Here is a 22,958-nt window from a genome sequence, read left to right on the forward strand (position 1 = left end):
ACTAATGTGCTCAATTGAGGCCGATAAATTTTGCTATCTGACATGCACACATGCATAAACTGCGATGGAAACACATTTACCGAATAAATCCCGCAATAAACGCACATGATTTTGCCTCATCAGAGGCTGTGATTGGATGACTGCGCTAACCAGCGGCCAATCGCATCACAGCATCTCAAATGTTGGTTTGGTGGTTCTGAATCAAAGTCTGTCATCAGAATGATTTGGTTTAATTCCTCCAGAAGCGTCTCACACGATTGTGTTCCCAAACACCAGCATCCGAACGCAAGATCACATGACAGCGTTTATTATTATTATTTAAAAGAGCCCGATTGCAACAACTTGCGTTTTTATTAGATATTTTGCTCCAGGAAGTGACGATTTTGTTCTCTTGAACACATGGGATAGAAACGCTGCTTTATTCGCAAATGTTTATGCCATATTCCAATTTTGTGCATGAGTTAAATTCGCAACTTCGAATGGAAATTGATACTAGCTATTGATACTAAAATACACAATTACATTTCAAACCGATATCCCATTTACTTTAAATAAGGGTTTCCACTTTGACCTAAAACATCCCCTGTTTTACATTTTAATTATTTTTCAATGCATTTGCATGTTCATGGTTCTCTGATGTGCGTTAAAGCTCACATGACATGCAATAAATGTTAAATAAACATGCCATCTTTTTTTTTTTTTTTTTTTTTAAATAAGTTAATATTTTTGTTTTTATTTAAATTTGTTACATTTTACATACCATGGCATCTGATAACATTACCATAGCAAAACGACAGTGCATGTTTTGTACAGGTATTATTTTAGACACGCTTGTTGTTTGTCAGAAGCAAGTTCATTGTAAAGTTTGATTTGAAACCACATTTATGTGCAATTATTAAATCAGACGGACAGATCACTGTCACACAGAGAGACTTTAATCATAACTCTTCTCGTTAATGTTCTGTGATGTTTGAATAATATGACACAGATGCGTTTTATTTTAGGCTGCACTGTCTCTCATTATTAAGAAACCTCTTACACATGTGAAACTTCTCCTCATAATAATGTTGTGTGATGCCCGGCTTGTCCGAGACTCTTTTTAATTAGCTCTGCCATTAGTGTGACAAGCTCACCCGGTATCCCAGCATGCCCTAATGAAGCATCAGGTGCCAAGACGCCCGAAATAAACCCGCGCGGCCTCCTCACGGACCGCAGATTCTCTGAGTAAATTAGTGGCGCGGCGCGTCTGAGCAGGTAATGGTTTCACCTTGTCAGAGCTGTGGGGAGTTTCTTTGAGATCCGCTGGCGTTAGTGATCTTCAGACGCGCTGATGTGTGTATTACACCGGCAGATTGTCATGGTAATTTGTGTGCACAGTGTGTGTGAGGAACCAGTAGACAAGCTCAAATTAAAGTTATGATTTCATACGCTCTCATGTCAGCAGTCTTCGTGCAATAGCTTGAATTTGGCAGGAGGATCCGTGTTTTATCCCACCCGTGGCACATGCACATCTGCTGCCGGCGCTCATCTGCATGAATGCGTTATCAGTGTCAGTTTAGCACAACACTGATGAATCCTTAACTAAACTACACATGACACTGAACCGTCTCCAGACGTGCTGTAAACTTTATGCTAGCAACCTGCTAAAGCGTGCTAGCAATGTGCTAAATAACATTAGAAACATGCTAGCACCATATTAAGTCATGCAAGCAGCATGTTAAAAAAATGGTAGAAACATGTTAAAACATGTTACCACAATATTAAACCATGCAAGCAACATGCGAAAACATGTTAACAGTGTCAAAACGTTAGCAGTGTTAAATAATACTAGAACATGTTAACAACATACTTAATCATGATAGCAAAATGCTAAATCATGTTTGCAAAATGTTAAGACATGCTAGCAATGTGCTAAAATGTTAACAGTGTTAAATAAGGCAAGAAACGTGTTAACCACATACTAAATCGTGATAGCAAAATGTTAAATCATGCTAGCAAGATGTTAAAACATTAGCAATGTGCTAATTCATGTTAGAAACATGCTAGTAACATCTTAAAAAAATGCTAAAAACATGTTAGCACAGTATTAAATCATGCAAGCAACATGTTAAAACATGCTAAAAACATGTTAGCACAGTATTAAATCATGCAAGCAACATGTTAAAACATGCTAACAACATATTAAATCGTGATAGCAAAATGTTAAATCATGTTAGCAACATGTTAAAACAGCAATGTGTTAATTCATGCTAGGAACATGTTAAATCATGCTATGTACTAATTTATGTTAGAAATATGGTAAATCATGTTAGCAACAGTAAAACATGCTGGAAATGTGTTAAAATGTGGCAGCAATGTGGTAAAAACATGTTAGCAAAGTTAAATCATGCTAGAAACATGTTAGCTCAGTATTACCATGCAAGCAACATGCTAAAACGTTAACAATGTGTTAAACATTAGCAGTGTTAAATAATACTGGATATATGTTAAGAACAATAAATCGTGATAGCAAAATGCTAAATCATGCTAGCAATGTGTTAAATCATATTAGAAACATGCTAGCACTGTACTAAATCAAATTGGCAACATGTTAGCAATGTATTCATGTTAGCAACGTTAAAACATGTTAGCAATGTGATATTTAATGCTAGAAAAAAATGTGAAAATGTGTTAATTCATGCTAGAAACATGCTAGGAACATGTTAAATCATGCTATGTACTAATTTATGTTAGAAATATGGTGAATCATGTTAGCAACAGTAAAACATGCTGGAAATATGTTAAAATGTGGTAGCAATGTGGTAAAAACATGTTAGCAAAGTTAAATCATGCTAGAAACATGTTAGCTCAGTATTACCATGCAAGCAACATGCTAAAACGTTAACAATGTGTTAAACATTAGCAGTGTTAAATAATACTGGATATATGTTAAGAACAATAAATCGTGATAGCAAAATGTTAAATCATGCTAGCAACATGTTAAAACATGCTAGCAATGTGTTAAATCATATTAGAAACATGCTAGCACTGTACTAAATCAAATTGGCAACATGTTAGCAATGTATTTATGTTAGCAACGTTAAAACATGTTAGCAATGTGATATTTAATGCTAGAAAAAATGTGAAAATGTGTTAATTCATGTTAAAAACATGCTAGGAACATGTTAAATCATGCTATGTACTAATTTATGTTAGAAATATGGTGAATCATGTTAGCAACAGTAAAACATGCTAGAAATATGTTAAAATGTGGTAGCAATGTGGTAAAAACATGTTAGCAAAGTTAAATCATGCTAGAAACATGTTAGCTCAGTATTACCATGCAAGCAACATGCTAAAACATTAACAATGTGTTAAACATTAGCAGTGTTAAATAATACTGAATATATGTTAAGAACAATAAATCGTGATAGCAAAATGCTAAATCATGCTAGCAAAACATGTTAAAACATGCTAGCAATGTGTTAAATCATGTTAGAAACATGCTAGCACTGTACTAAATCAAATTGGCAACATGTTAGCAATGTATTCATGTTAGCAACGTTAAAACATGTTAGCAATGTGATATTTAATGCTAGAAAAAATGTGAGCAATGTGTTCATTCATGTTAGAAACATGCTAGGAACATGTTACTATTTGTGTTAGAATCATGATAAATCATGTTGGCAACATGGTAACTCATGCTCAAAATCATGTAAATTCAAACATGGCTGCAAAATGCTTGAACGATATTGTTAGAAACGTGCTAGCACCATACTAAATCATGCAAGAAGCATGTTAAAACATGCTAGCAATGTGTTAAAACATGCTAGCAATGTGTTAAATAACATTAGAAACATACTAATACTGTACCAAATCAGCAAACAACATGCTAAAACATGCTAGCAATGTGTTAAACATGTTAGCAAAGTTAAAACACACTAGCAAACTGTTAATAAATGCTAGAAACATGTTAGCACAGTATTAAATCATGCAAGCAACATGTTAAAACATGCTAGCAGTGTGATAAAACATTAGCAGTCATAAATAATACTGGATATATGTTAAGAACAATAAATTGTGATAGCAAAATGCTAAATCATGCTAGCAACATGTTAAAACATGCGAGCGATGTGTTAAATCATGTTAGAAACATGCTAGCACTGTACTAAATCAAATTGGCAATATGTTAACAATGTATTCATGTTAGCAACGTTAAAACATGTTAGCAATGTGATATTTAATGCTAGAAAAAATGTGAGCATTGTGTTAATTCATGCTAGAAAAATGCTAGAAAAATGCTAGGAAAATGTTAAATCATGCTATGTACTAATTTATGTTAGAAATACCATACTAAATCATGCAAGAAGCATGTTAAAAAATGCTAGGAATGTGTTAAAACATGCTAGCAATGTGTTAAATAACATTAGAAACATACTAACACTGTACCAAATCAGCAAGCAACATGCTAAAACATGCTAGCAATGTGTTAAACATGTTAGCAAAGTTAAAACACACTAGCAACCTGTTAATACATGCTAGAAACATGTTAGCACAGTATTAAATCATGCAAGCAACATGCTAAAACATGCTAGCAGTGTGATAAAACATTAGTAGTCGTAAATAATGCTAGAAATGCTAATCTAGAAATGTTAAAACATGCTAGCAATGTGTTAAATCATGTTAGAAAAATGCTAGCACTGCACTAAATCATACTGGCAACATGTTAAAATGTTAGCAATATGTAGCAAACATTACTTAATGTATTTATGATCATGAGCTGACAGTAAAAATATTTTTACAACATTTAATGTTTAATGTAATCTTTGTCAATGTAAGTTAATAAAATTACTTAATTATTCGTTAGTGCTTTAATGTTGTAAACAATTTTTAAAAATGCATTAGTGAATATTGAAACTACTTTAGTTTAATAAAGGATGTAGAATTATTACTGTTGTGACAACATGTTTATTTATATTTTATTTTAATGTTTAAATTATTTCAGTTGTAATAGTTTAATGAGTGAACAATACTTAAATGGCATTTATTAATCTTAATGTTCATTTTTAATGTTCATTTGTTTGTGCACTAACATGAACAAACAATAAACAATTGCATTTTTATTAGCAAACAGTAACATGCTGTAACAATATATCTCCTGTTGATCTTAACTAATGCATTAACTAACGGTAACATTCGAGTCGTGTCGGTGATCTGCAGTTTGTGAAATCTAAATGTGTCTTTACATATTGAGAGTTCTGAGTGATGGTGAGTCATGTGACACGTAGCAGGTGTTGTAGGGTCATCGTCTCTCGTCCAATAGGGCGCGGAGCTTGTTGAAGTGCTAATAAACACATTCTCCTGCAGACCTGTGACAGGAGCCGCTGGCCTTTCTGAGACACTCCAGCTCCGCGGCTAATTGGGCCGAACATGCAATTGTTAAGGAGGAGGAAACAGTCGTGTGTTCGCCACAAAAAAACACACTCATTATAATTTGCTGCTGGAGACGGTGGCTAATTATTCTGGCGGACAGGAAGTGGTCGTTACACAGAAGCAGTGCTGAAGTGATTAACACAGCTTTAAATCTCATCATTTGCACTGGAAGACATGCTAGAGTTGATTAAAAACTAATTACACAATGCATGAGAGCGTTTGCTGTATTGTGAATGCATAAATTTCATTTAAAGATCTTATTTTTCATTTAGTACGCTGCAAAAAAAGGGGTTTCTTGCGTAGTATTTTTGTCTTGTTTTCCAGTTCAAATATATACAAAATCTTATAACATTTACTTCAGATGGAAAATTACTTAAGATATTAAGTCTTGTTTTTACTGGGGGGAATTAAGTTTATTTTTCTGACTCCATTGGCAGATATTTGTTCTTGTTTTAATGATAAATTCACTTCATTTTGATACATTTTAAATTTTAAATTTTAAATAAAAAAAAAAATTGTTTTGCTTTTAAGTGCATTTGTTAAAGCATTTAAGATTGTTTAGGTATTTGTACTGGAAAACAAGACAAAAATAGCTATGTGTGTGTATATATATATATATATATATATATATATATATATATATATATATATATATATATATATATATATATATATATATATATATATATATATATATATATATAATTTCTGATAACAAAATGGAGAAGAAACAGAATTATTTATTTGAAAAATATGTAATGTGTATGTAACATTTGACAGTAAAATTACATCTAATGCGATTAATTAACATGAAAAAATACTTATGAAACATTTATTAATCTTAATTAATTTCTACATTTACTAATGCATTATTAAAATAAAAAGTTGCATCTGTTATTAGTTAATGCACTGTGAACTATGATCATTGTATTTTTAATAACAAAGGTTAATAAGTGTTGTAAATATATATAACTATATTATATAAAATATATTTTTATACAGAAGATATTTATATGTTTCAATGGAAGACAAATTAAGTACAGTTAGTGACAATGTTTAAAAAAAGTTTAAACTTAAAATGCTGCCTTAAAATTTTAAGTTTAGTCAACTCAAATGTCCAAATTGTCACTTCAAGTTGACTAAACTTAATTTTAAAGGATTAGTTCACTTTCAAATGAAAATTCGCTGATAATTTACTCACCTCCATGTCATCCAAGATGTTCATGTCTTTCTTTCTTCAGTGGAAAAGAAATTGAGGAAAACATTCCAGGATTTTTCTCCATATAGTGGACTTCACTGGGGTTCAACGGGTTGAAGGTCCAAATGTCAGTTTCAGTGCAGCTTCAAAGAGCTCTACATGATCCCAGACGAGGAATAAGAGTCTCATCTAGAGAAACCATCATTCATTTACTAAAAAAAAAATGAAAAATTATATAAGTTTTAACCACAAATGTTCATCTTGAACTAGCTCTCTTCTTCTTCTTCTTCTTCTCTATTTGAATTCCAGCAGTGTAGACGCTGCTAAGTGTATTACTGCCCTCCACAGGTCAAAGTTTGAACTAATTGTTATATACTTGCACTAGCATATTGTATATGACACTTTAATTTAAACTTTGACCTGTGGAGGGCAGTAATACACTTAGCAGCATCTACACTATCAGAACTCAAATAGAGAAGAAGAAGAAGAAGAAGAAGAAGAGAGCTAGTTCAAGATGAGCATTTATGGTTAAAACGTATATAATTTTTCATTTTTTTTTTTAGTAAATGTCTGATGGTTTCTCTAGATAAGACTCTTATTCCTCGTCTGGGATCATGTAGAGCTCTTTGAAGCTGCACTGAAACTGACATTTGGACCTTCAACCCGTTGAACCCCAGTGAAGTCCACTATATGGAGAAAAATCCTGGAATGTTTTCCTCAATTTCTTTTTCACTGAATAAAGAAACACATGAACATCTTGGATGACATGGAGGAGAGGAAATTATCAGGAAATTTTAATTTGAAAGTGAACTAATCCTTTAAGGCAGCAACAAATTTTGTTACATAAAGTGTCCATAGATAATTTTTCAGCAGCTCTTTAAGTTGATTCTTCTAGAATGTATTAAACAGACGTTCAGCTGATAGTTATACACGTTAGTGTGTGTGTGTGTGTGTGTGTGTGTGTGTGTGTGTGACAGCAGTGTGAGGTCAGGCCTTCAGGTTTAACAGGGTTTGTGCCCCATTTTATCACGTGTGTGTGTGCGATAGAGACCGTGTTCCCTTGGTCCTGGAAATCCTGGATATATCAGGGTGTTTTAAAGAGGTCACACTCACATCAGAAGACATTCAGAAGTTCAGAGCAGGTCGTTTCTGCAGTTCAGTTTCAGTACAAGCTCTTGTTGGACTGAGTTGATCTGAATAATGACACTGTTATCTGCTTATCCACTTTGTTTCATAATGAATGAATTTTGCACTCTTCATTGACACAGTTATTAAACTGAACTGAATTATGAATAATGATGTTCTTCTGACTATAAGTAACTTTGCTGCTATATGTCAGCATGACGTGTGTTTGTGTGTGTGTGTGTGTGTGTGTGTGTGTGTGTGTTTATCAGCAGCAGGTGTTTCCAAACTCAGGAAAGTGTCAGTAAGGAAAGCAAACAGATGTCCAGCGTGAGAGGCAGAGGATCAGTGTGAACGGATAAACATCAACAACACTAGAAAGCGAGTGTGTGTGTGTGTGTGTGTGTGTGTGTGTTTAGTGCACTTCACCCGTGTGTGTCTGTAATCGTGAGTCAGAGTGTGTTAAATTTGGCAGCAGCCTGATTGAAACAGATATACATTAATTAGCAATGCTAATTAAGATGAATTAAGCTGCTCCCTTAATGAAGTGGCTCCTCTTTAATCAATTACTGGCACTGCAGTGATTTTACCATGTTGATAAACACATTAACGTATTCCATATGTCTCATAAACACAGCGGCGTGTGATGATCTGCTCTCAGTATCAGCACCTGTATTTACACTCCATAAACCATATTTATCTGGCTTCTCTGTGAGATGAAACACGCTCATGTCATCGCTGTGATCTTCTCCACAGGTTCAGCGTTCATGATGGTGAACTCGTCGGGTCGGTTCGCCGGGCAGAAGGCTTTACTCTTCACTCCGCAGCTCAAAGAGAACGACACGCACTGCGTCATATTTCAGTTCTACGTTGCGGGTCGAGAGGGCGGCAGGCCTGGACATCTGAACGTCTACATCAAGGAGAACAACAGCCCCATGGGTTTGCCCGTGTGGAACACGTCTGGACCCGCCGGGCGAAGCTGGAACCAGGTGGAGCTGGCCATCAGCACATACTGGCCCAACTTCTACCAGGTGAGCAAATATAGATGTGAGAAACGCTAAACTAAACCCTGATGGAGCGCATCGTTCATGCCGTTGGTTTTGGCCTGTAGATGATTCACAAAAACATGGATTTGTGATGAAGACTTTTGTAACATCAGTAATGTTGCACACCAGATGCTATTATCATTCAGATTTGTTTACATGAGTTTATAGCTGTCATGTTATTAGTGAAGGTTTTGGTTTTAAAATGCTGTTTTGATGTTTGAGACTTTGTGCAGCAGAACTGATCTGAACTACTGGACCAACAGGTAGTTGCTATTTTTGTTTTTCAATCAATCAATGCTTAATAATAATAATAATAATAATAATAATAATAATAATAATAATAATAATAATAATAATAAAATAATAATAATAGTTTATTATATTATTATTAAATAAAATAAAGAAAAATAAGAAATATCACTATTGTTATTTTCACTGTAAAATAAAACCTGTTTGAGGAAAATAATATAATAATTAGTTTTATAATAATAATAATTGTTATTATTGTTATTGTTGTAATTGTTAGTATTATTAAATAAAATACATAAAAATAAGAATTCCTATTGTAACTTTTATTGTAAAATAAAAAATCTTGAAGGAAAATGTTATAAGTGTTTTATATTATTATTATTATTAACACTATTAATATTATTGTTGTTGTTGTAGTAAATAAAATAATAAAAGACAATAAATATTACATTTGTAATTTTTACTGTAAAATAAAAAATATTGAAGGAAAATGTTATAATAAGTGTTTTATATTATTATTATTATTAATACTATTAATATTATTGTTGTTGTTGTAGTAAATAAAATAATAAAAGACAATAAATATTACAATTGTAATTTTTACTGTAAAATAAAAAATATTGAAGGAAAATGTTATAATAAGTGTTTTATATTATTATTATTATTATTATTAACACTATTAATATTATTGTTGTTGTTGTAGTAAATAAAATAATAAAAGACAATAAATATTACAATTGTAATTTTTACTGTAAAATAAAAAATATTGAATGAAGTTATAAGTGTTTTATATTATTATTATTATTATTAATATTCATATTATCATTGTTGTTTTTGTTCACTGTAAAATAAAAAATATTCAAAATGTATGTAAACATTAGTTTTATAATAATAATAATAATAATAATAATAATAATTGTTGTTTGTTGTTGTTGTAATTGATACTATTATTAAATAAAATAATAAAATAAAGAAAATTAAGAAATTACTATTATAATTTTTATTGTAAAATGAAGGACAATATTGTTGTTTAAGTTATTATTATTAATATTATTGTTATTGTAAATAAATAAAATAATAAAATAAAATAAATATTACAATTGTAATTTTTATATTATTATTTTTATCATTAATATTGTTATTGTTTTTATTAAAATAATAAATACAATTAATAAATGTTACACTGTAAAATACAAACAATATATTTAAGCAAAATAATAAAATAATAATTTTATTTTATAGTACAACAGTAAAATTGCAACACTAATATATTTATGGCTGTCTTAATTTCTTCATTTTCAAACGCTGTACCAGCTTTAGTTTTTAGTTTAGAAAACTGCAGGCAACTTTAAAGCTTCTCTTTCGATGACAACAGCCAGTTTATAAGCGCGTCTCATTACAAGTTTGTGAATACGTTTGACGTTTCACTATTAAATGCACCTTATAAGTGACCCAAACTCAGAGTTCATGTGCTCTGAGACACTAAAAACACCAGATCATGCGTTGCACTTGTGTCAAAGAAGACGTGCATTTAGCATTTTGATAATCTCGCAAAGCCATATTGTGTTTTTGTTTTTATTTTCATTAATCGTGCAGCCCCACAGGTGTGTGTGTGTGTGTTGTCCTGCTGCCACCTGCCCATCAGTTTCAGGTGAATGTAATGAAAATCTGCCCCCATTAGAGAGAAAAAGAGAATCAGATTTTCTGCTCCTCCGGTGGTTGATTTTCACATGTGCTTTGAGCATGAAGAGAGACGGTCTGATTTCACACATGCTGGTTATTAGTGACCCGTTCTCATGGGTGCTGACGGAGCCCCGTGTTAATTGGTGGAACGAGCCCCCGTGACCCCGCACAGGGAAAGCGTGCTTTGGTAAATTACTCCATTAGAGCGGCAGTGAGGAGGCGGGCAAGAGGTTACGACGAGACCCGGCCTGATTAGATGGTTTAGGAGAACACACCGCCAAACACGTGATCGTTTCATTTGTGAAGTTTCATCGTGATGTGTGGAGGACCGTGAGCCGATTCAAAAGGATTTTAAATGGGCTTCTGTCAGATTATTCATGCTTTACTGAACTTTTGATTGCATTAGAGGAATAATTCAGGCAATAATTAAAATTAATTTACTCATTAACTCTAATGACTTTCCAAATCTTTAGTGATCGCATCTGTGAAGCTGCTAACACCCTGTCCTAACCAGACCCAACTCCACAACGCACAATTAAAAAAGTATCTTTATCATGTTAATCAGAGTTTTTATCATAATTAGCTGCAACGAACAACAGAGGATTCTAATCGGGTTCTATTTCTGTGACATCGTGGCTGCAGATACAAACAAAGATGACAGTGATAATCGCAGGAACTAATTACGTGCTTTTATTTAATCTTAAAAAGGTCTAAGATAAGTTAGAACATCATTTTGTGTAATCTTTACAGCCATACTCAAAGAGACAATGGATAATTCATCTCAGATCTTGAAAATATGTATATATTTTTGAGGTTTATGTGTTTGAACTACTTATAAAATTTCTATTTTATATAATTTATTGTTATTGAGATTCAATGTAAAATAATTATCATCATTCATATTTCACATACTGTATGTATCATACATTCATTTTACATCCAAGTGTATTCAATTCTAAAGATTGTTTCAGTCACTCTTTGGTTGCGAGTGCATAGAGACTCCGCCCACACGCTCTTCTGATTGGCTGTGATTTTGGATTGATTTGGTTGCGAGTGCAGAGAGACTCCGCCCACACGCTCTTCTGATTGGCTGATTTTGGATTGATTTGGTTGCGAGTGCAGAGACTCCGCCCACACACTCTTCTGATTGGCTGATTTTGGATTGATTTGGTTGCGAGTGCGAGAGACTCCGCCCACACGCTCTTATGATTGACTGTGATTTTGGATTGATTTGGTTGCGAGTGCATAGAGACTCCGCCCACACGCTCTTCTGATTGGCTGTGATTTTGGATTGATTTGGTTGCGAGTGCAGAGAGACTCCGCCCACACGCTCTTCTGATTGGCTGATTTTGGATTGATTTGGTTGCGAGTGCGAGAGACTCCGCCCACACGCTCTTATGATTGACTGTGATTTTGGATTGATTTGGTTGCGAGTGCATAGAGACTCCGCCCACACGCTCTTCTGATTGGCTGTGATTTTGGATTGATTTGGTTGCGAGTGCAGAGAGACTCCGCCCACACGCTCTTCTGATTGGCTGATTTTGGATTGATTTGGTTGCGAGTGCGAGAGACTCCGCCCACACGCTCTTATGATTGACTGTGATTTTGGATTGATTTGGTTGCGAGTGCAGAGAGACTCCGCCCACACGCTCTTCTGATTGGCTGATTTTGGATTGATTTGGTTGCGAGTGCAGAGACTCCGCCCACACACTCTTCTGATTGGCTGATTTTGGATTGATTTGGTTGCGAGTGCGAGAGACTCCGCCCACACGCTCTTATGATTGACTGTGATTTTGAATTGATTTGGTTGCAAGTGCAGAGACTCCGCCCACACACTCTTCTGATTGGCTGATTTTGGATTGATTTGGTTGCGAGTGCGAGAGACTCTGCCCACACGCTCTTCTGATTTGCTGTGATTTTGGATTGATTTGGTTGTGAGTGCGAGAGACTCCGCCCACACGCTCTTATGATTGACTGTGATTTTGGATTGATTTGGTTGCAAGTGTAGAGAGACTCCGCCCACACGCTCTTCTGATTGGCTGATTTTGGATTGATTTAGTTGCGAGTGCAGATAGACTCCGCCCACACGCTCTTATGATTGACTGTGATTTTGGATTGATTTAGTTGCGAGTGCAGATAGACTCCGCCCACAAGCTGTTCTGATTAGCTGTGATTTTGGATTGATTTAGTTGCGAGTGCAGATAGACTCCGCCCACACGCTCTTCTGATTGGCTGTGATTTTGGATTGATTTGGTTGCGAGTGCAGAGAGACTCCGCCCACACGCTCTTCTGATTAGCTGTGATTTTGGATTGATTTGGTTGCGAGTGCAGAAAGACTCCGCCCACACGCTCTTCTGATTGGCTGATTTTGGATTGATTTGGTTGCGAGTGCAGAAAGACTCCGCCCACACGCTCTTCTGATTGGCTGATTTTGGATTGATTTGGTTGCGAGTGCAGAAAGACTCCGCCCACACGCTCTTCTGATTGGCTGTGATTTTGGATTGATTTTGGAGTGCTTGTCACAATTTTGGTGTAAAGTAGAAAAACTTCATGCAACCCTGATCTGACCTGCATCAGTTCCTCATTCAGAAACACGAACACACACATGTAACTCTCAGATTAACAGTAGTGAGTACTGTGGTAAACTGAGAGCAGCCGTGGTTTTAACCTCAGCCGCCTGAAATATGCTCCTTCACTTGTGTTCAAACATCCAGCACATTTGTCCGGCATTCCGACTCTGGGAGCGGTTTAACATGAGTGTCCCAACATATCCGACATGGGTTGAGTGTAACAGATTGCAGGAGCCGCCCATGTGTTGGCTGAAATTGTTGGCGTCTGTGACTTTCCTGTGACTTTCTATTTCTATCCCGTCTGCGTTTAGGAATGATGTGCGCTCTCAAATGTTGCTCGATTAGTTCGACGGGATGATGTTTGATCTCTAACTAGTGTGTGTTATTAAGGCTCTTGAAAAGATTTCACATGCATCGCTCTGTGTGATGAGAATAAAGCGAATGTGTATCTAATTAGCGACGTCAGGATAATTATTGGTTGCTTTAATTGCACAGTATCATAAGTGATCGTCAAAATGAAACCACCTGGTGCTTTGGACATTATTTTGTAATTACAGACTCGATTTGATGTTTTTCCTCAGTAGAAAGACGTGGTTGAAGCCTCTGCGCTAATTGGTACGATCAGGTCAGCGATCAGAACTTTTAATTGAATGTGACATTTATTTTTTATGCATTTCTACATCTGTCCCGTTCTCATGAGCGCATTCGTCCTTTGACCTCTTGTACACAGTGTCTGCAGGTCAGTTCAGATTGATGTGAAACCGAAAGTCTTCAGTCAGTGAGATGCTAATTATAATGCCAGTGTAATGTCATTAGTGCAACAAGAAGTTTGTTTACATCTCGACACATCGCTCGGAAAAACAAAAGCTTCATCTCTGTGTTTGTGAGGGCTTTCGTGTGTCAAGCTGAAGTCAGAAGATTCTGTTGGTTTAATGTTTAAAGGGTTAGAGAGCGATGAGAGTGCAAATGTCCCAATGAGCCTTCAGTCTCTTCATGAGACAAGAGTGAGATGGTAATGAGACACGTCTCGCTCTGCTTTCACCTTTCTGGTGGTTTATTGGTACATGAACAAACAATGTAACTTACAGGAACAGAAAAGAGTCTGAAAGCTCCTCTCATCTCATTCTCTCCTCTCGTCTCTTATCTCATCTCATCTCGTCTCATCTCAATTCATCTCCTCTAATCAAACCGTGTCTCATTTAGTCTCGTATCATCTCATCTCTTCTCATCTCGCCTCATTTTGCTAGTTTCCTCTTGATTCATCTTATCTCATCAAACTACGTTCTAAATTGATTTCTTGTTGTGTCTTGTCTCTCTTCTGTTCTGTTCTGTTCTCTTCTCAATTATTTTCATTTTATCTCATCAAACCTTGTCTCATCTGATTTCTTCTCTCGTCTCGTCTCGTCTCACCTCACCTCACCTCTTCTCACTTTGTCTCATCTGATTTCTCGTCTCGTCTCACCTCACCTCACCTCACCTCTTCTCACTTTCTCATCTGATTTCTCATTTCATCTCATCTCTTCTCGTCTCCTCTCAATTCATTTTATCTCATCAAACCTTGTCTCATCTGATTTCTTCTCTCGTCTCACCTCACTTCACCTCACCTCACCTCTTCTCACTTTGTCTCATCTCATTTCTCGTCTCGTCTCACCTCACTTCACCTCATCTCACCTCTTCTCACTTTGTCTCATCTGATTTCTCGTCTCGTCTCACCTCACCTCACCTCACCTCTTCTCACTTTCTCATCTGATTTCTCATTTCATCTCATCTCTTCTCGTCTCCTCTCAATTCATTTTATCTCATCAAACCTTGTCTCATCTGATTTCTTCTCTCGTCTCACCTCACCTCACCTCACCTCACCTCTTCTCACTTTGTCTCATCTGATTTCTCATCTCGTCTCATCTCGTCTCGTCTCACCTCACCTCACCTCACCTCTTCTCACTTTGTCTCATCTGATTTCTCATCTCATCTCGTCTCATCTCGTCTCACCTCACCTCACCTCACCTCACCACCTCACCTCACCTTGTCTCATCTCATTTCTCGTCTCGTCTCGTCTCACCTCACCTCTTCTCACTTTGTCTCATCTGACTTCTCGTCTCGTCTCACCTCACCTCTTCTCACTTTCTCATCTGATTTCTCATCTCATCTCATCTCTTCTCGTCTCCTCTCAATTCATTTTATCTCATCAAACCTTGTCTCATCTGATTTCTTCTCTCGTCTCACCTCACTTCACCTCATCTCACCTCTTCTCACTTTGTCTCATCTCATTTCTCGTCTCGTCTCGTCTCACCTCACCTCACCTCACCTCACCTCTTCTCACTTTGTCTCATCTGATTTCTCATCTCATCTCTTCTCATCTCCTCTCAATTCATCTTATCTCATCAAACCTTGTCTCATTTGATTTCTTGTTGCGTCTCTACTTTCTTCTCTCTTTCTTTCTTCTCTCGTCTCGTCTCGTCTCACCTCACCTCTTCTCACTTTGTCTCATCTCATTTCTCGTCTCGTCTCATCTCGTCTCACCTCTTCTCACTTTGTCTCGACGCCTATCACAGCATCCATATATAATCTTCTCAGTATTATCAGCTTATTACCCTCCTCCATCCAGCCAGGATTCGGCTTTCTGATTCCCCTTGAATCAGACTAATTTCTCAAATTATTTAGTACATCAAAAATATTGATATTAATGATATCTGCAATACATTTATGTTGGTTCTGTTCTGTTAACCTTAAGGGGGGGTTATCGCTTCTCTCCCTGTTTTTATCCATGCTAGGCTGCATGGATGCGCAAGGAGAACCATACCGCCAATCCAAACTCCATGCAATTGTCAATCATCTTTGACGATAATGGTCCTGACAGAAACTTGTCTCTCCTCTCATTTAGTCTCGTCTCATCAGTCGTTGTCTGTCCTCTCTCGTCCAGGTCTTTGAGTGCAGTAAGAGTCTCCTGATGGCAGTGATGGAGTTAACGTGGCGAAGCAGCAACTGCTGTGTGTGTATGTGGCTAGATGTGAGCTGGCAGGGCTGTGTGATATTACGGGCTGTTTGGAGAACCGCACCCAGTTCCTGAAGGAAGCCAGTCATTCCTGTCCCTCATCTGAGCTTGTGTCCGTCCGGGGGAATCCTGGCCCTCTGTCTGACACCACAGTCAAACAAGCGTCTGTGTTCATGTTTGTTTGAGGACGACAGTGACTGGGGGTTCATTAACAGACACTATCAACCACATATCTTCAGATTCAACCTGCAGTTCAGTCCCTTAACAATGAAAGAACTTCATACAGGTTTGAAAAGTCATGAGGGAGTGTAAATTATGACAGAAAAGGTTTTTAATCAAGTTAATCCAAATTTATTACCATATATTTAATTCGAGCTTCTTTTCCACATATTCAGGAAACTAAAGCTCGCTGGTGCGGGTCGGTGTGACCGCGATGTTGCCCCGCACCGCGGAACTGGCTCAAGGGACGCCTGTCAAATCTCTCGCACGCTGAATATGCATCATAATAGAAACCTTAGCAAAGAGCATGTATCCCAGAATCCTTCACTCTGCAGTCTTTAGCCCTGACCCCCAGAGTCTGGCTGTCGAGTTGAATTGTTTGGCTGTATAAACCGAGTCTGAGGTGAGCAGATTTAGCACATGCTGCCGCAGCACCTCGCTGATAGAGCCGTGATTTACCGCGTCTATAAACGCCGGCATCTGACAGACAGCCGATTCACCGTGGGCACCCTTGGAGCCTGCTCCCCATACGCCCGCTGGTTTAACAAGTTTAGCCCAATAACTAAAGCCAAATGGTGTTTTAATGACCGCTAATGACCAGCGTGAATGGCGCTTTCCTCATCTCTGTGGTGCGCGTTGTTTAAATCCTCACCTCGGCCCCTGCGGGAGTCCTCCGTGCCGGTGTGTGTGACATTTTGAGAGCGTGTCCATTTATCACTGTGGTTATGAGCTTTCTCTTTCCTCCGCAGATCGTCTTTGAAGTGGTGACCTCCGGGCAGCGCGGCTTGCTCGCCATCAAGGACGTCGTCCTCCAGGGCCATCAGTGCAGTAAGACCCGTCTCTGTCTCTCTGTCTCTCTGCTGTCGTAAACTCAGCCTCATCACCCGCTCCTTGGCCTTTTCCTGCCACCCTCCAAATATCAATTCCGTCCGTCTTTCTCTAGGCATGGAGAGTCATAAAAGAGAGCGTAATAAAGAAAACAAAAGAGGTGGAAAGATGGTGATAAAGCTTTCACGTAATGCAGGAGAGATATCAGGGTGTGAAAGAGGCACCGTTAGCAGGAGAATGAACGGGTCAAGTGGGATTCTGCTGTCTTCATAGGCCTCATAAGTGATATGAAACACTCTGCATAGACAGCATCTCCTGAGAAACGCTCAAGAACTTGATTCCAATGTAATTTAACTCTCTCCCCTCCACTGTTTTTTAAAAAGTTGCCAGCCGCGGCAGCATTTTAGATCATTTTCACAAAACTTTAAAGGCCCGCTGAATATTTTGTTGCTTGAATATCTGAACGTGTGTCACAATATGTCAAAAAGAAAGAACAGAGCCTCTGCTTTAAAAATCATCTTCATGCATTCTTTTTTTGCACTTTTTTAGTTTCACTAAAAGAAGCATAATTTTCAACAAAACAGCTGAGAAATTCATGTTTTTGTCAAAGACTATTTCTTTGTTTTCGAAAGAAATTCTAAAATATAGCCTGACTAATCTAACTCTGTCATGCAGTAAACACTGATCGAATGCGTGTTTACTCTCAACATTTTATTTTGCCTTTTTTTCTCGAAACACAACATTATTCTCGAAATTTAATGGTTTTATTCTCGACATTGAAGTTCGACTTTTTTCTCAATTTAACGAGTTTAATCTTGCATTATAATGACTTTAATCTCGATGGTTTTATTTTTTTTATTATTACTTGGCCCTAGTCCTCTTCTGTAGTTATATTAAAAAATAAATAATAAATATATTTTACAAATTATATTTATTTTAATAAAAAGTTTTTGTTTATTTTATTTATCTAGTCATATATTCAAAATATATATATTTTATTATTTCAATTAAATGTATTTAATTGGTTTAATCCTTTTTATTTATTTTTTATTATGTTTAATATTATTATTTATTATTATTATCTATTTTATTTTTTACACTACTTTTCCCTCATCCTAATATGAGGGCTATATATTTTCAGTGGGAAAAATTTATATTATAAATATTTAGATTAAGTTACCTTGCATTTTGTCTATTATTTAAATCAATGTTTTTATATTTATATTTTAAAAATTATATTTAATAAAATGTTTTTGTTTATTTCATTTATTTAGTTATGAAATCAAAGTATATTTATTTTAGTTAATTTATTATTTTAATAAAAAGTATGTTTATTTAGTTAGTTTAATCCTATTTATTATATATATATATATATATATATATATATATATATATATATATATATATATATATATATATATATATATATATATATATATATATATATTATTATTATGTTATTAATATTATTCATTTTATTTTTTTAAACAGCTTTTCTCTAATATGCCTAGCCAAAATTCCAAATTGCCAAATTTTAAATCAGCACTGCCTACTATTTAAAAAGACATCATGTGCGTTATAGACTATATGAATGCAGTATGCAGCGTGTCTCTGCGATGAACTAATCAGAGGTCAATATCAACATTTTTGTAGCATTAATGTTTTTAGTTTTGAAAGATGATTGTGTTGAAGTTCTCATTCATTTGCTCTCCATGAAAGCAGATGGCAGAGCGTCTCTCAGACAGCGGGTGGTCTCGCTATCATCACAGCGGAAAAAAACACTACTTTAACGATAAGAGAAAGAGATGCAGCCGCCGCGCGGGGAAGATTGGCGGGTGGAGGCAGTAAAGGTGGCTGCACTTCAAATGCGACTGCTGAAATATTGAAGAGCGCGAGGAAGAACGGAGAGAGGCCGTGATTAAATTAGCAGCGTGTCTGTGTCTGTGCAGAACCAGCGCGGATCAATTCAAGGTCACGGCGGCCTGCGGTCCTCAAACATTATACTTCCTAACTTGATTTAAATGAACTTTCATCTCACAGATGCTTTTGGTTTTAAATGCATATTGACCCAGATATGAGTGCGCTTTGTTGTAGAGACTAATGAGAACACGCCGGCTCCGCTCAAAACTTAAATCAATAGAGTTAAGGTTAGTGATTTAGAGGAATATTATTAGCTGTGCGCAAATTAAATGAGAAACTAATAAAGATTTTTTTGTGTGTTGCTCGTTCTGAAAATAAGGAGGTTGAGAGGGTGTTATTGATATCAGGAATAAAACATCTTGTTGAAGAGATCGAGGTTAAAATCACATTGAGCCTCATGAACTCAAAAAACTCTGTTCTTCCTCAATATTTCATGTCTTGTTTTGCAGCACAAATATCTAAACATTCTTAAAGGGTTAGTTCACCCAAAAATGAAAATTCTGTCATTAATTACTCACCCTCATGTCGTTCCACACCCGTAAGACCACCCGTAAGAAAATCTTCGGAACAGAAATTAAGATATTTTTGATGAAATCTGATGGCTCAGTGAGGCCTGCATAGCCAGCAATGACATTTCCTCTCTCAAGATCCATTAATGTACTAAAAACATATTTAAATCAGTTCATGTGAGTACAGTGGTTCAATATTAATATTATAAAGCCACGAGAATATTTTTGGTGCGCCAAAAAAAACCCCAAAATAACGACTTATATAGTGATGGCCGATTTCAAAACACTGCTTCAGGAAGCTTCGGAGCGTTATGAATCTTTTGTGTCGAATCAGTGGTTCGGAGCGCCAAAGTCACGTGATTTCAGCAGTTTGGTGGTTTGACACGCGATCCGAATCATGATTTGACACAAAAGATTCATAATGCTCCGAAGCTTCCTGAAGCAGTGTTTTGAAATCGGTCATCACTAAATAAGTCGTTATTTTGTTTTTTTGGCGCACCAAAAATATTCTCGTGGCTTTATAATATTAATATTGAACCACTGTACTCACATGAACTGATTTAAACATGTTTTTAGTACATTAATGGATCTTGAGAGAGGAAATGTCATTGCTCAGGCCTCACTGAGCCATCGGATTTCATCAAAAATATCTTAATTTGTGTTCCGAAGATGAACGAAGGTCTTACGGGTGTGGAACGACATGAGGGTGAGTAATTAATGACAGAATTTTCATTTTTGGGTGAACTAACCCTTTAAATCATAGTATGTTTTGTGAATCAGGACTGTAAAGTAAAGTTCTGCTGATGTTTTAGTCTCAGTAGCTCTTCTGAAACTCCAGACTGTGTGTTTTATTCAGTGTGTGTTGTCTGTTATTGTGCAGACATTCAAATAACGGGCCGTTTCTGCTTCCAGTGAACACGCCACACTTCCTCCATATCAAAGGAGTGGAAGTGAATGCCGGACAGACCGCGACCTTCCACTGCACTGTCAACGGAGAGTGGAGAGACAACTTCAACCTCTGGTTGCAGGTCAGACACACACACACACACACACACACACACACACACACTCACACACGCGCACACACACACACTCACACTCACACACGCGCACACACACACACACATGATCATGATTCATTACTGTTTCTCTATTTATTAATACAAAATGAAGGAGGAAAAGTCTCACACACTAATCCAGTGATCCAGTTTTCTGTCTGTAAAACACACACAATCCCTCCATCCGGTCAGAATGATCCTGTTCATGAAGCGTCCCGCAGCAGAGCGGCTCATTAAACCCAGAGGCTCGTTTACACCCTCATCTATCCGTCTAGGGACGCGGGACGTGTGACGGTTCAGCATCATTACGGTTTACTGAGTTTAATGAAGCTGCTTTGGGTTTGCTCTGATCTCAGCGATCGTCCCTCTGATAGCTCGATTGTGTCACGTCTTCTCTGGCTTGAGCACGGCTCCTTTAAGGCGTGTCCGTAAACATCCACTGATATGATTGGCTAATGTCACTGCACAGGAAACCGTATCAACGCCACTCCCTGTTGCACGAGAGTAAGAGTTCTGAAAACACTATCCTTAAAAAAGCTTAATTTACAGCATTATGAAATCATTTACTGATGGTTTATGACGCAGCTGCTGTCAACAAAAGTTTCTCTCCATTACACTGTGTCTCAGTCATATGCTCCAAACAAACATATGATCCTCCGCCACAATCCAGGATGGCATTAAAATAAACCATCCACTTGTTTCCGGTTTAAGCTCTGAAATTTGCGGGATGTTTTAATATGTCAAAAGATCAAGGCAAATCAAAGCTCTTCGATCCTCTGGTTCTAATCAGAGCAACCCAGAGCAGCTAGTGTAGTGGTGTTGTGAACGTGTTGTGTCTTCAGAAGACCTCAGCCAGGCAGTTTGTCACTTAAACAAACACGTCCTCATTAACAGAGGAAAGAGATCCAAACATTAACAGCAGTCCCCTGATGACAGTAATGAAGAAATATCACTGACGAACTAATGGCCTCCATCTGCCTACTGAAGCGGCTGACAGCTGGAGGAACTGTGTGTGTGTGTGTGTGAGAGAGAGTGAGTGTGTGTGTGTGAGTGTGTGAGTGAATCAGCGAGTCAGTGAGTGAGTGAATCAGTGAGTGTGTGATTGTGTGAGTGAATCAGTGAGTGAGTCAGTGAGTGAGTGTGTGAGTGAGTGTGTGATTGAGTGAATCAGTGAGTGAGTGTGTGAGTGAGTGAATCAGTGAGTGAGTGTGTGAGTGAGTGAATCAGTGAGTGAATCAGTGAGTGAATCAGTGAGTGAATCAGGGAGTGAGTGAGTGAGTCAGTGAGTGAGTGAATCAGTGAGTGAGTGAATCAGTGAGTGAGTGAATCAGTGAGTGAATCAGTGAGTGAATCAGTGAGTGAATCAGGGAGTGAGTCAGTGAGTGAATGAATCAGTGAGTGAATGAATCAGTGAGTGAGTGAATCAGTGAGTGAGTGAATCAGTGAGTGAGTGAATCAGTGAGTGAATCAGTGAGTGAATCAGTGAGTGAATCAGGGAGTGAATCAGGGAGTGAGTCAGTGAGTGAATGAATCAGTGAGTGAATGAATCAGTGAGTGAGTGAATCAGTGAGTGAGTGAATCAGTGAGTGAGTGAATCAGTGAGTGAGTGAATCAGTGAGTGAGTGAATCAGTGAATCAGTGAGTGAATCAGTGAGTGAATCAGTGAGTGAGTCAGTGAGTGAGTCAGTGAGTGAGTGAGTGAATCAGTAAGTGAGTGGCTGCGTTCCAGTTCATTTTTTAAATGCCCTTCCCTCGCTAACTTCGAGTCTCGTTGACTCGGATGTACGTCATTGCTTACGTTGCACGAGTGCCCACTACTGGCGGAACCCTTGCAATGGGCTGAACTGGAACGTCCTAAGCCAGCTGCCTGAAGTGTACATGTGAAGTAGACTTGTTCCCTTGGTCAAAATCAAGGGAGCAAGGGTCTGTCTATATAAACTTCCCTCAACCACTTCACAAAGTGGAACACACTTCAAAATGGCGGCAGGGATTCCCCTGAGGGGAAGTGTTTAGGGAAGTTCACGAGTGCGTGTCTAAAACTGGAGTGGAATGCAGCCAGTGAGTGAATCAGTGAGTGAGTCAGTAAGTGAGTGAATCAGTGAGTGAGTCAGTGAGTGAGTGAATCAGTGAGTGAGTGAGTCAGTCAGTGAGT

The 22,958-nt window shown here is 37.2% G+C and overlaps 1 protein-coding gene across 10 annotated transcripts in view; it reads left to right on the top strand.

Annotated features, from left to right (window-relative positions):
• LOC125250592 (receptor-type tyrosine-protein phosphatase mu-like) overlaps positions 1 to 22,958 on the top strand; it is a 230,570-nt gene that overhangs the window by 78,138 nt on the left and 129,474 nt on the right. For all 10 annotated transcript variants that reach the window (XM_048163240.1, XM_048163241.1, XM_048163242.1 and 7 more), the window contains exons 3-5: positions 8,489 to 8,763; positions 17,241 to 17,319; positions 20,661 to 20,776. In XM_048163240.1, coding sequence (XP_048019197.1) covers positions 8,489 to 8,763; positions 17,241 to 17,319; positions 20,661 to 20,776 — 470 coding nt within the window. The remainder of the gene's footprint in view (positions 1 to 8,488; positions 8,764 to 17,240; positions 17,320 to 20,660; positions 20,777 to 22,958) is intronic.

Source organism: Megalobrama amblycephala, linkage group LG17, assembly GCF_018812025.1.
Source record: "Megalobrama amblycephala isolate DHTTF-2021 linkage group LG17, ASM1881202v1, whole genome shotgun sequence".
In the NCBI taxonomy this organism is placed as follows: domain Eukaryota; kingdom Metazoa; phylum Chordata; class Actinopteri; order Cypriniformes; family Xenocyprididae; genus Megalobrama; species Megalobrama amblycephala.